Raw genomic sequence first — 14358 nt, forward strand, 5'->3', positions numbered from 1 at the left:
ATTAGTAGTAATTAACATTTATTTTACTAAGTTCCAGAGAACATTTCTCAAGTACCTTATTTAAATAAATTTATTAGAGATTTTCATTGGAGATATGTTTGACAGCAGCATAGACTTGACAGCTTGCAAGAGATAAAAATCTAACAGGTCAGCATGCTTAAAGAGCTTATGCTTTGGGGCCTTAGATGCCCCAGAAAGAATCCTATGCTGTCTACTTACTCATAAAGTCTCCTGTCACTCTGAAAAGCAGAATATCTCGAGATCTAAACAAAAGCGGAATCTACTAGGGAATTGACTTATACATTGTGCATTTGTCTTACAGAAGGGTTTGTTTTTATTTTAATTTCAGTGTATATTTAAAATGAATACTGAAAGGGGGCTGGCCCTGTGGCCAAGTGGTTAAATTCGCGCACTCCGCTGCAGGCAGCCCAGTGTTTCGTTGGTTCGAATCCTGGGCGTGGACATGGCACTGCTCATCAAACCTCGCTGAGGCAGCATCCCACATGCCACTAGAAGGACCCACAACGAAGAGTATACAACTATGTACCAGGGGGCTTTGGGGAGAAAAAGGAAAAAAAAATAAAATCTTAAAAAAAAAAAAAATGAATACTGGGAGTGACTTTCCCTCTCACGCATTATAGTTCAAATGTTACAGTTTTCTAAGTAGTTTCTATGTCTTCTAGTCACTGTCCAAAAAGATGGCAACAGTTGCTTTAGGACAACTATAATTCAATGTTGCATCAAAACGTCTGGCTTTTCTCTTAAAAATCACACTTCAGGGGCCCACCCCGTGGCCAAGTGGTTAAATTCGTGCACTCCGCTTTGGTGGCCCAGGGCTTTGCCAGTTCGAATCCTGGGCATGAAGATGGCACCGCTCATCAAGCCTTGCTGAGGCAGCAACCCACATGCCACAACTAGAAGGACCCACAACTAAAAATACACAACTATATACCAGGGGGCTTTGGGAAAAAAAGGAAAAATAAAATCTTTTAAAAAAAAAAACAAAAACACACTTCAGCCTACTCTGCATTAAAATATATCCTTCAAAATAACTTAGAAGCTCTCACAAGCCAAGAGGACCCCAAGGAGCTATGACAACTAAATGTAATGTGGGATCCTGGATGAGAGCCTGGAACAGAAAAAAGACATTAGATTTTTTAAAAATCAAGGATTTCTGAATAAAAATATAAACTTTAATTAATAATGTATTTATATTGGTTCATTAATTGTAACAAATGTACCACACTAATATGTTCATAATAGGGAAAACTACATGCCGGAGTATATGAGAACTCTCTGTACTATCCTGACAATTTTTCTGTAAATCTAAAACTGTTCTAAAAAATAAAGTTTATTCTAAAAAAACTTAGAGTTGAAACAGAATAAAAGAAGTAATCTAGATTTCCGATAACAGGTAAATGATAAACTAAATCATGGCACATTTGTTCAACTGATTATGCATTTTAGAAAAATAATTTTTAAGATGTAGCAAAATAAAAATGACTACGACATAGAATTTAAGAAGTGTTATATAGGTGTAGTATAATTTACGTAAAAACATTTACAAAAAGAGAATACCTAAAAATAGTGCTGTTTTCGAGATAGAGGACTATGAGTGACTTCTCTATTTTCTAAACTTCCTTTAATATCATAACATTGGCTTTTTTTAAATTATAAATTGTGGAAATATTTATCATAATCTAATAAAAACTGTATTGCCCAGCATTGGTTGCCTACCCAACATTCACTCCCCTCTTCCTCCTTCCTAACAGAAACCTAATCTTTTTCACACAGGGAATTCATCTTCAGTTCCAGAGGCATTTCTTCATTATTCTAATAAAATCAGGGCATACGGGCCAGCCTAATGGCCGAGTGGTTACGTCTGCAAGCTCTGCTTTGGTGGCCCAGGGTTTCCCCAGTTCCAGTCCTAGGCACGGACATGGAACAGCTCATCAAGTCATGCTGAGGTAGTGTCCCACATGGCACAACCCGAAGGACCTACAACTAGAATATATACAACTATGTACTGGGGGCCTTTGGGGCGAAGAAGAACAAGAAGAAGAAGAAAAAAGATTGGCGACAGACGTTACCTCAGGTGCCAACCTTAAAAAGGAAAAAAAAAAAAAAAAATCAGGGCATAGTTCCCCTGGAGATTGTAATTAATATCATGGTTGGCAGGCAGGATTGGCCCCTCCCCTGTCGGATGGGATGAAGAAAGCACGTAGCCTGACCTTACTGGCAGCCGTCTTCATGGCCACAGAGAATCTACAACTAGATCATTGAAGACAGCAAAAGGCTATCTGACAACTTTATCAAGTCACTGACAATACTGGGCCTGGAGCCTGCCCAACCTGTGGACTCCCACTTATGGGAGACAATGTATCCCCTTATGATTGAAGTCACTTTGGGTCAGGGTTTTCTATCACTTGCTGCTAAAAGCATCCTAACTAACAGAAATATTACAAAATATCTTCCATGAGAAGTAAACTTCCCTGTCCCTTCCTTCACTCTGTAACAGAAAATGTAAAGCACTTACTACCAAAAATTAAATCTCAGGACTGTTCATGTATGTTGTAGGCATTCATTACATACCGACACGGTACTGCTGGTTTTCATCCATAAAAATACTACAGATGGCTCCTTCCTTAAGCAATATATTCCGATCTTAAGGCATTCCCTTCATGACCTCCATGTTGAACTAGGTCCACAAAACATACACCAAGTTCACTTTACTTTCACGGAGCAGAGCAGCAAGGCCAGGAAGCCATCCCTGTCCCCAGAGCAGGCCTCCCTCCTCCACACATCACTCTCCTGGGTTATATCTCCTTTCTGGCACGTGTCACTTGCTAGCTGTGTCACAGTGCTTTAGGTACATCTCTTCATCAATGGATAGATCATCCTAAAGAGAATAAACATTTCTTTATTTCTGTATTTTACACTGAGACCTGTACATCTTAGGTGGCCAATACATATTGGTTGAATGAATAAACAAATAAACAAATTAATACTTTTGAGCCTGGAAAAAAAGCATACTATTCTTCCTTGAAACTCCAAAGGAAAACTAAGAAAACTGAAGGCAGTAAAAACAAACAAAACCCAAAGACACATATTTAGGTAAGAGTCCTTTAACAACCAGCTGCCACATTAGCAAAATTATTAACATATCAAAAAAAAAGAGGAACAAGAAAAAAATGTCTGCTACTATTGCTTTTACTCAAAATTGAACTTTCATCACTTATTAGTATGGAAAATATCTCCTCCCCAATTGTGAATTGCCAGTTCAGGAAGAAAAAACAAAAGTTACAGGAATTAGAATGGAAGAAACAAATCTGTCACTACTTACCATTGATATTATTATCTATATGAAAAATCCAAAGGAAACTACATGCAAAGTATTAAAATTAATAAGAAGATTTAGCAAGACAGCTAGATACAGAATTAGTATACAAAAATTAATTGTAATTCTATACAGCAGCACCAAAAACTTTAAAAATTCAGCTTAAAATGCCTGTTCTTCAGAAGATAATCATTAATAACAGGAAAAGACAACTCATCAACTAGGAAGAAGATATTTTCCACATCAGTAACTGCTAAAAAGATTACTTTCCAGAATATATATTCTTTAACTCCAAAAAATCAAATGACAAACAGCCCAATTAAAATTGAATGCTAAAATGAGTGGGTGAAAGTTTAAGTAGAAACAGAATAATTGCATAGTCTCAAAACAAAAATCTTCCCCAAAATATAGTATAATAATTACAAGGGGAAAATAGTAAGTTGGGAATCCTGGCAGAGACCACCTTAGCCTAGTGATCAAGGTTAACATCACCAGCAATACATACTGACATCATGTACCCCCTGATACGGTACACATCACCTCTGTGGTAATCTCCCGGTAATGCCTAATCTCAATCTAATCATGAGAAAACATGAGACAAACCCAAACTGAGGAAACTTCTACAAAATCACTGACCAGTACTCTTCAAAAGTGTTAATGTCATGAAAGACAAGACTGAGGAACTGTCACAAACCGGAAAGACTATAGCAACATGACAACTAACTGCAATGTAGGATCCTGGACTAGATTCTGGAACAGAAAAACGAACTTAGGGGAAAAACTGGTAAGATCTGAGTAAGCTCATACTTTATTTAATAGTATTGTGCCAAGGTTAATTTCTTAGTTTTGATCAATATTCTGTGGCAATGTAAGATGTTAACATAAGGAGAACTCTCTGTAAAATTTTTGCAATTTCCGTAAATAACCTAAACAAAAAATTAACTGTTATAAAAATGAGTAAAGACGACATTTCCTAGAAGAGGAAACATAATGACCAAAAATATAGGAAAAGATACTCAATCTCATTAGCAATCAGAAAAATGTAAATTAAAATCATAATGAGATACCATTTTGCACCCAATTAATTGGCAAAAATTGAAGAGTCTAACAATATCAAATTGTTGATAAGAATGTGAAGCAAGAGAACCTCTCATACACTGCTAATAGGACTAAAACTGACTACAGCCACTTTGGAACATGGTTTGGCTATAAAGCTGTAAAGTTAAAAGTGCACATATGTGTGATACAGTAATTGTACTCTTCAAGTCTAGAGAAACTTGGGTTAGCGAGCACGGGAATGTTTGTAGGAGCACTGTTTATAATAGCAATACCTTAGTTCAACCCAAATATCTTATTGCTAGATAAATTATGATATATTTTAGGAAATGGAAATATGAATTAAAATGAATGAAATATATGAATATATCTTAGAAACATAATATTAAATAGAAAAAAGCAAGTCATAGGAGAATATATGTAGCATGGTATTTTTTACAAGGTTCAAAAACCAGCAAAACTAAACAACATTTTTAGTGGTATAAATATGGGTAAATTATAAAGAAAAGCACATTTCAATTAGAATGTTTGAGGCACTGATTACCTCTAGAGGAAAAATTTGGGGTTAGAATAGAGAGGAACAGTGTTGTGATATATTTCCTAATCTAGGTGGTGAGTTCATGCATTGGTTTTAATATCAAGATTCAAAAACTACACAAGTGTTACATTTATTCTCTTATCTGTGAAACATACTTTGTAAGTAATATTAATAAATATTTTTAAAGCAATATTTTAGACAAATGTATACCAAACATTTTACAGTGATCATTCCTTGGGGTGAAATTCTGGAAAATTTTTACTTTCTATAGTATATGTTTTAAATAAGTTTAACAGTAAATATATAATATGTATACTTTCGGAAAAATTAAAATTAAAAATTTTTCTTCAATTTGATCCTGCAATAATAAATAGTTGGAGATAGAAAGCTTTCCTCATTAATTTATAGTGATCACCACCTCAAATTTTCTCACTCACTAGAGTGCCTGCACAAATACTGTTCCTATTCACAATCAATGACATTACAACTGGGTCCTACTGTAAAATGAATCCAGACAGTGCTGAAACCACATTCCCAACTCCCTACAGTTGACAGGTGGAGGTGGTGCATGTATGCATGTGTAAACATTCTGTGTAAATAAGCAATGGGTCCACTGCTCTGGGTGATGTGTGAGTAAAAAACCTATTGGGGAAGGAACCAGCTACAGATATAAGAAATTAAGACAAGAAAGTCCTTCAAACTGGCCTCTTCGCCTTAAAGGAAATAAGAACACTCAACAGTCAACATCAGTGTTCTAAACCATCCATCTTCCTTTTTCTACCTCATATTCGTATAAAGATTTAGCCCTAAAACTAGGCTATACACAGGAAGACAGTCACACGTTCTTGTAGTGACTATCACTACCGTTATTGCTCTCAAATCAATGCTCCCACACATACTGGTCCATGTTGGAAACTCTATGAAAACAAATAAAATGTTATCAGATTCCTGAGAACCTGCACGTGGAGAATAATCAAACATCAGCTACACTTGGGCCTAGAACTTCAGTAACAATACACAGTGAAAACAAATGGGGGGCAAATACACAATGTCTTTGGCTGTATATTTTATGTATTATGTTCTATAATCTGGAGGAGAGAACATGTTATTTCCCCTTCCTCTGGCTCAGTAGTATGACATGGCAGAGTCAGCAAATCAGAAATGGGGACTTTAGGAAAAGTGAGGGCGGATCCATGCAAACATAAAAACGGGGAAAAGAAGCAAGGCCCAACAATACTGAATGATTTCAGGGAAGGCCTTGAAACTTGAGAGTAAAGAGCTTAATGTTGAAGTGAAGGAAGCAAAGAGGAGGCTGAAAGCATTTAATAAGAGAAGGTTAATGAGAGCTGAGTTTCTCTAACACTAAAATAGTATTTTCAAAAAGATGTACTAAAAATTGTGGATGAAGCTGACAACCATAGAAAAAGTGTTCATGACTGCACACAGTGTGAGGAAACGAACAAGTTGGAAATCGAAGCCTGGATCAAGACCATACTCCTCTATTCCTTTTACTTTTGCTCTATTTTGACCAGGATACTCTCAGTGTTGAAGACACAGCTTTTTCCAAAACTGATCCTTATAGGCCACCAGGTGGAGCCCAACAGTCACAAGAGGAGAGCCCCCTCCTCAGCCTGATTTGCTTTTTGTCTACCAGCCAGCTAGAGCCACACTCCCCAAAAAGCACTTAGAAAGTCTAAGTTTCGTCATGCAAGTTCATAGGATTATGTAACTCAGCCTCTTCCTCAGACGGGTCTTCGATAAGGAATACACCCTTGAAACAGTGAAATACTCCTTTTGCACAGGGGGAAAGATTGATAGAGCTATTTTTCAATTTGCTAATCCTGTATGATATGCCTCAACGAAACAAACTAATTTTTCCTGTTTGGTTTTCTACCGACCTAGTTACTGTTTCATTTGCCTACTAAATACAATTTAATGTAATTTAATGATCACCGCCCCAGTTCATATCTACCTAATAAGAAATTCAGGATCTATCAAAACTGACTGGAATAGTAAAAGTATTTGCTTCCGTCAGTCAACAAATATTTCTGACTGATAACTGACACATTATGGGTGCAAAGCTGGGAGACGAAGAAGATACCAGAACGGATGCCCACCTCCTCCCCACCAACCAACCCTCCTCCACCACACAATCATCAATCGGAACTTGCCTTCCTCTCCTTTTGCTTCGCCCAGTCACTCTCTGCATGGAACCTGCTGTCCTTCACACTCATTAAAATGAGTACTGCAACCCACTCTCTGTTTCTCATTTCAATAGCCTTCTGTTAAGCCCAGACAACCCCATGTTCAACGGGAAATTTCTCAATCCTATGCATTTCCCTCCTCCCCATCTCTGAAAGCTACCGAAGTTTGCTAGAGAAAATAATACAAATACGTCAATTTGCTCTAGGTCATTGGTGTCACATATCTTCAGTTAGTCTTCAGGGTTGCCAAGAAACACTATTATATTCTTCACAGTAGTTGCTGTAAAACTTTTCCATTTTCTTCAAGATTTACCCTTAAATATTTGAGAAGAAGAAACCATGACAAATTTAGGGGGAGGAGACCGTGATATCTCCATGCTCATGACATCTTGGAAGGGAAGGCTGGGACTGTAAACTCTAGACTTCGGGATGGCAGATTTCACAAAGATCTGAGAAAACATAGGCATGAATTCCACTGCAAGAGTTTCTAAAAGGAAAGATGACTTAAGAGTGTTTGGAAGCTCTTAAAACTGCACATCTGGGGCCAGCCCAGTGGCACAGTGGTTAAGTTTGTGCATTCCGCTTCAGCGGCCCAGGGTTTGCAGGTTCAGATCCCCAGCATGGACCTACACATGGCTTATGAAGCCATGTTGTGGCAGCAACCCAGGGCATTAAAAAAAAAAAAATAGAGGAAGATTGGCATAGATGTTAGCTCATGGACAATCCTCCTTACCAAAAAAAAAAAAAACCCACTGTAAATCTGATTCTATAATTACAAATCATCCCAGTGAGGAAGCCAATGTGGCTTTTTAAGTATCCTGGATGAGAGTCTAGTACTAAATATTAAAAGTATTAATATGTTGTCATCCATATCAAAAAGCAGTGACCCCTAAAAGCCAGCAAGGGTTCACTAAGAACAGATTACCTTCAGGTTTTTGATAGCATTATAGGACTAAGATTCATGAAAATGTTGTAGATGTGATGTATAGAGATGAACAAGGCTCAAGTGAGATCCTCATGACAATTCTAAGAACAAGATGAAAAATAACTTTCCAACAACTAGAGTTTCCAGTACTGTAATACTCTTCGGACTCCCAGTAACTGGAGGCACCAAAGTGCCACTAGGGGCACCAGAGAAGTGATGCTTACACTGAAGGGGGCACCAAGATTGATGGCCTCCTTAAGGCCCCTTTCTACTGAAATCATAAAGTATCCTATTAGTTTGTGCATTCTATTTAATCCTTTTGTTAAAGATTCTAAATTTGGGGTTTTCTACCTAAGTTTATATACTGGCTGTATGTTGCTATCAAGTGTTGATTTCAAAATCATAGAACCTTGGTTCTCACTACTTTCTGTTCCAAACTCCTTCTCCTGCATTTTCTAGCTGACTTATGGTGCAACATCTTCCTAGTCTACCCAGTTGAAGATCTCAGGGTCAAAAAATCATTTTCATCTACCCATTTGACCAGCCAGCAAACGTTCATTGAGTATCCTTGTCCTAAAGGAGCTCATGACCAAGTAAATAACTTACATAAGCAATTACAATACAAACAGACAAGAGCTACAATAATTGATGTATTATGGTATTTTAGAAACTATGGGAGCACCCAGGAGGGAGGACTCATAGTCAGGGAACATTTCTCTAGTGGACAACTGGGTTAAACGTGAGTATCTCACCAAACAAACCCTGGGGAGAGGGGAAAGCCACTGCTGCAGGAAGTGTAGTGTGCAAAAGTTTGGAGCTACGAACAAACACAGTCCACTTGGGAAACAGCACACAATGAGGCCTAAGTGAAGGGAATGGCAGGAGCTGTAGTTGCTCTCAGTGATTTGTGGTTAAACGCCATCATCATCTACCCAATCACCCAAGTTGGAGGTCTCAAAAGTTTATCCAAGGTTCTGTCCTCCTTCCTGCCCCATTGCCAATCAGCCATCATCTCTGGGAGAATTCATCTCCCCTGAACCTTTTCACTCTTCCTGATTCCCCTGCTGCAGGATCTCCCCATCATCCTCTGTCTCACTGCAATGGCCTCCAGCCATGGCCCTTCTCATCTACTCTGCACTCTCAGTCAGTGACCTTTTAGCAGAGAGGCTTCCATTCTCCAAGAAATGATCCTGGATTTTCCCTTTTACCCACGTCCTCTATACGTCAAGACAATTATTTTGAGGCCGGCCCGGTGGCGCTGCGGTTAAGTGCGCACGTTCTGCTTCAGCAGCCCGGGGTTCGCTGGTTTGGATCCCGGGTGCAGACATGGCACTACTTGGCAAGCCATGCTGTGGTAGGCATCCCACATATAAAGGAGAAGAAGATGGGCACAGATGTTAGGTCAGGGCCAGTATTCCTCAGCAAAAAGAGGAGGATTGGCAGATGTTAGCTCAGGGCTAATCTTCCTTAAAAAAAAAAAGAAAGAAAAGAAAAGAAAATTATTTTATTCCTATGGAAGAACTTGCACCATTCTGCTCTGTACTATAGTTACAGCTCAAAGAGACAGGCCATTCAACCTATCTGCTGTATCCACACTCCTCGCCAGAGAGTCAAGTCCCACAGTCCCTGCTAATTGGACAGTGGGTCATGTACCTGGGACCCCTACCTCTGGTTAAGACTAGTGACCAGGGCAAATAAGTGTCTCAAGCTAGACCACTAAGATTTTCTAACCTGGAAATTCTACTCTGTGATCTAGACTTCAGTACGTGACCTGCAGGGACTGGCAGTGCCATTTTGGGGCCTTGAATGCTACTGAGCAGGTAGACAGCTACTGTGTAGAGAGAAACAGAATAAATACAGCTCACATGCAGAAAGGGTCAGAGAAAATACACCCTGTGGTGGCTAGGCTGGTCAGGGTGGTTGAGAGAAGCTGTAATTCCTTTGCTGCTTGGTTAGTTCTAAGTTCCTCATGAGATCTGCCTCCATTTCCTGTCCTGGGTTTTAGAAGAACCACCAGTTTCATATATAAATCCCCACTTTTATTTAAATTACCTCAAGTAGGATTCCATTTCTTAGAATCAAATTAATCCTGTGACATTTATGTACAAGTCCTTCTGCATTAGGCTATAATTTTCTTGAATAAAGAAACCATAAAAAAAAAGAAAAGAAAGAAACCATAGCTTTTGTACTTCTGTATTTCTCACATAAGATAGCATAGTAACTGACAGTTGATCAACACCTGTCTCATAAACTGAATGTAACTACAAAAGAAGTATGTGACTTCCGACGTGAATAATTAGTAGCAATTACATTGGCAGAAGCTGTTCAGTACTTTTAAGGGTAGAGTGTAGGGGGAGGGAAGACATTCAGAAGGAAGCCACCTTGGCTGAATTTGGTTTTTAGGCATAGTTTCTGTGGACACTAACCACACACCCTCATACCCACAGCAAGTACTACCTTCACACTCCTGGTCAAAACCTGGCAAAGATGAGAGCACAAACCCAGGCAGCCACAGCACAGCATGTTCTGATTGGGAAACAGTGACCTCAGTTCCTAAAGATCGGTAACTGATAGCTAGAACAAAAGGGCAAGGCGACCACCAACATGCTCGACAGCTGCAGCCTGCACCCCTCAGAGACAGACGTCATCTGAGAACTTCATCATGAAAACCTGCCACATTTTACTTCTGATGATAAATTTTCTTTTTCACAAAGATTTTAAAAGGCATATTTCCACAAAAGACAGTTTTAATGTCTTTATAGTAAGAAGGTAGAGAAAAGGTTAGCAGTTTTCCATCAAAGCACGAGAATCTTCAATTTTTTTTTATTTTGTAAAGTGCATGATTAATATATAGTTATTATCTTTAAACATTCTTTCTTTAGATTCAGCAAATATCCTTGCTGCTTCAAAGGCCCGACTCCTTTTTCGATTATTGTTGTACTTTACCCACAAGAAAAGCATTCTTGATGAAGTAATGGGTCAGCTGTAAAAAAGGAACCTGCCAGGCCCTTCGAGAAATAAGAGAAACTCACACCATGAAGATTTCCTGACTACACCCTTACAGCTTGAAAGCTAAGGAGGCAGTCCAATCAAGTATACACAATGGGCTAAGACAGATGGGCAGATAAAAGACAAGGCTGGATTTCCTGCTTTGATGTGAAAGTCTTCCCTTTTCACCACCAAGCTGAGTGTGGTGGGCACAATCAACAGGGGCCAGGTGGCATAGCCAATATCAGGCCTTTTGAGTTGATGGTGAGAAACTGGCAAGCCTCTGAGAAGGACTGTTTAAGGCTCAACGGGTTGACGTCACTTTTGGATAATGAGTTAGGCTTAAAAATGATGACATTGCAATCACATCGCTTGAGAGTAAAAAAGAAAGTGCAACTGTTCCTGGGCAGCTCTGAGATCATATAAATCACACTGATCTTCATATCACTGAAAAAGGGGCACAGGATGATGTTTCTTAAATCGCTTTAGGTATGACACACAGATTTGACTTGGCTTACTTTGCTAGGCATAAGAGGCTAAGTACAGGGTAAACCTGATAAAAGCAGCACACTGTGGCCATCGTTCAATGCTGGCACTCATAACCACAGAACATTCCCAGGAGGGTCCACCCTGTACAAGTTAGATGACCAATAAGAAAGTCACCAAACTAAATTAAAAGTGTCAGAACAATCTCTTTTCTAGCTTGTATGCCTTTATTTTTACTTCCTGTGAAGCATACATCAGACACCGTCCATAATAAAGGGCTAAAGATACAGCTAAAACTTAATATTGCTCTTCTTTAAAAATGAATACCAATGGTAAGAAGGCATAGAATTTGATCGAACAGCTGGGTGCAGCAGTTTCTTCAGATCAAAAAGAAGCAGCTATCCATGATGCCTGTCACTACATAATCTATATTTAGTTAGACTAGTCTCTGGAAGCTTCCATAAAAACATGGTCCCCTTTTCCTGCTTACAGTAGGGTAATTTAGTTTTTAACACCATAAGTGAAACCTCTGAAGATCAATATCAAAAAGCGCACAACTCAAATATACCTTCTTATTCATATTTTAAATCACGGGAGACTGGCGTTCCCTGAATATGCCTATAATTTTGCATACTTTAACACTAGTGTCTAAAAGGAGTCGTCTGATTGTTTGATACAACAAATTCTTTGCAGGTCACAAGTACAAATGGGATTCATGACATAACAGGAAATAGGTAGAGGCTGAGAATGTGCTTATATTTTATGTCAAAAGAAAAAGAAAAAGAAAAAGGGGGGCTGGCCCCGTGGCTGAGTGGTTAAGTTCATGTGCTCCACTGCAGGCGGCCCAGTGTTTCGTTGGCTTGAATCCTGGGCGCGGACATGGCACTGCTCATCAAACCATGCTGAGGCAGCGTCCCACATGCCACAACTAGAAGGACCCACAACGAAGAATATACAACTGTACCGGGGGGCTTTGGGGAGAAAAAAGAAAAAAAAAGAAAAAGGTGATTGCCTGGCAACTAAAGGAATCTACAGGTGAACAGTTAAGGTGGTAGATAAGGGCAATTTCTTAGGAACTAGGACCAAAATATGCCAAGTACTCATGCTTTGATAAAGAAAAGAAATAACAATTAAAATACACACAAGAGTTTACCTAAAGACCAACTAAACCGAGTTCTGTCTGGGATCTGTGGCTTTTCTTGCCAGAGATCACCTACCCCAGCGCAAAATTGCTGTCCTCCTTCCAGTCCACGATGCGGCAGATGAACAGCGTGTTGGCATAATCCTTAGGCCGAGTCACAAAGTCCTGGGGACAGTCCTTGAGAGGCACATAAATTCTAGGCACTCGGTGGTCCGAGGGAGAAAACAATGCGTATTTCCTAAATAGTTCACTGTTCTTATCAGCCAAGAGTTTGAGGAAGCCAGTTGCTGCTCGGGAATGTTTTTTCTCCAAGATGTAAACCACCTGAAAACACCACAGATACAGCGACTGCTGTTTATACAAAGGGCTGCACAACAGTTGAGACAAGTCAGCAAGATATTATTTGGTCAACTAATTGATCCAGCAGTTTTTCTAGGTACAAATAAAGTGCCTCTCAGTGATGCTCTGTGACTAAGTAATCTATATTTAAATTGCAACAACTTAAGTATCCACTGAGCACATATTTCCAAGGAAAAACTATGCAATACATAGATGAATTAGATAAAAGTGCTTTTATAAGCAGGACCTACATCTTCAGGAGCTACTAAGACTCCCTCAGGGAAGTATGGCTCCACATATTTGTTCTGCATTACACTTTTCTCACATGAACTATACCAGAACAACACAGAGGTTGCTTTTTTAAAAATTCTATTAAACATAAATAAATAACTTCTACATTATGCCTTCCAAAGCTGAAAACTTCTAAGCTTCTTTCTTTCCGAGATTAAACTCAATCTCTCATTTTACACCACTACAAGCACATGCTATTTCCACCCGGAGAGAAGCATTCTTGAAGAAAGTGAATCTCCTTCACCCACCCTAGGAAGTTATTCTTCCTGAACTGTTTCCTTCTCCCGCTGTAGACAGTCTGTAGTTTCACCCCTTCACTGGGATCACTTATCCACGTTCTACTTAGACCCCTGGGCAAAGGTTCAGACTGCTGTTGAGCTGGCAGCTCCTCCTGTTCATGTCTCTTGGCTCCACGTGGGGTTTCAGCCTATCAGTCAGCGCACCTCACCTCTCCCCCAGGCACTCTTGGCTTTTACCCCACAAGAAAGTGCCTTTGGGCGCCTGTCTTCTCATTCAATCTCAGTCCCATCATTATATGCTCTACCTTCTTCCTAACTCTTCCCTCCTCTTTGGCAAACACCGTTCTGTTTTGAACAAGCTTGCTGTGCCCACTTTCAAGAATCCTCTAAGCCCCTCCTTGCACGTACTTGTCTTTCACAAAGACTCTGTTCTAGCCACTTTGGGCAGAGGCTGCTCCTTCTCCCACACACAGCCCCTGAATGAGGTGGAGTCCATGTGTTCCTGTGTTGCATGATCACATCCAAACCATTTAGTGTTCTGCCTCATGCATATATCTGCACCCTTTTATGGTTCAGGCTGTCCCCTTCTTGTTACTCATCCACGGACCTCCTGGTTACTCTGCAATACCTGGCTTACAGTCTGCCTCTCCCACCTTCATCCAGGTAAATGACTCAGCCAGCATCTTCTCCTTACAGTTCCTGTAACTCATCAGTGCTGGTGGCTTTCACTGCCATTCGATTTCAGCAACTCATCCTCATGGCCACACCTCAGCATCACATGGAACTGGTCCAATCCTGATCAACTCAGCCTGAC

General features: G+C 39.6%; 1 protein-coding gene across 4 annotated transcripts in view; it reads right to left on the minus strand.

The window, feature by feature from the left end:
• DIS3L2 (DIS3 like 3'-5' exoribonuclease 2) overlaps window positions 1-14358 on the minus strand; it is a 359659-nt gene that overhangs the window by 197515 nt on the left and 147786 nt on the right. For all 4 annotated transcript variants that reach the window (XM_046644635.1, XM_046644634.1, XM_046644636.1 and 1 more), the window contains one exon: window positions 12752-12999. In XM_046644635.1, the coding sequence (XP_046500591.1) occupies window positions 12752-12999 (248 nt within the window). The remainder of the gene's footprint in view (window positions 1-12751; window positions 13000-14358) is intronic.

The sequence above is a fragment of the Equus quagga genome, chromosome 17 (genome assembly GCF_021613505.1).
Source record: "Equus quagga isolate Etosha38 chromosome 17, UCLA_HA_Equagga_1.0, whole genome shotgun sequence".
NCBI classification, from domain to species: Eukaryota; Metazoa; Chordata; class Mammalia; order Perissodactyla; family Equidae; genus Equus; species Equus quagga.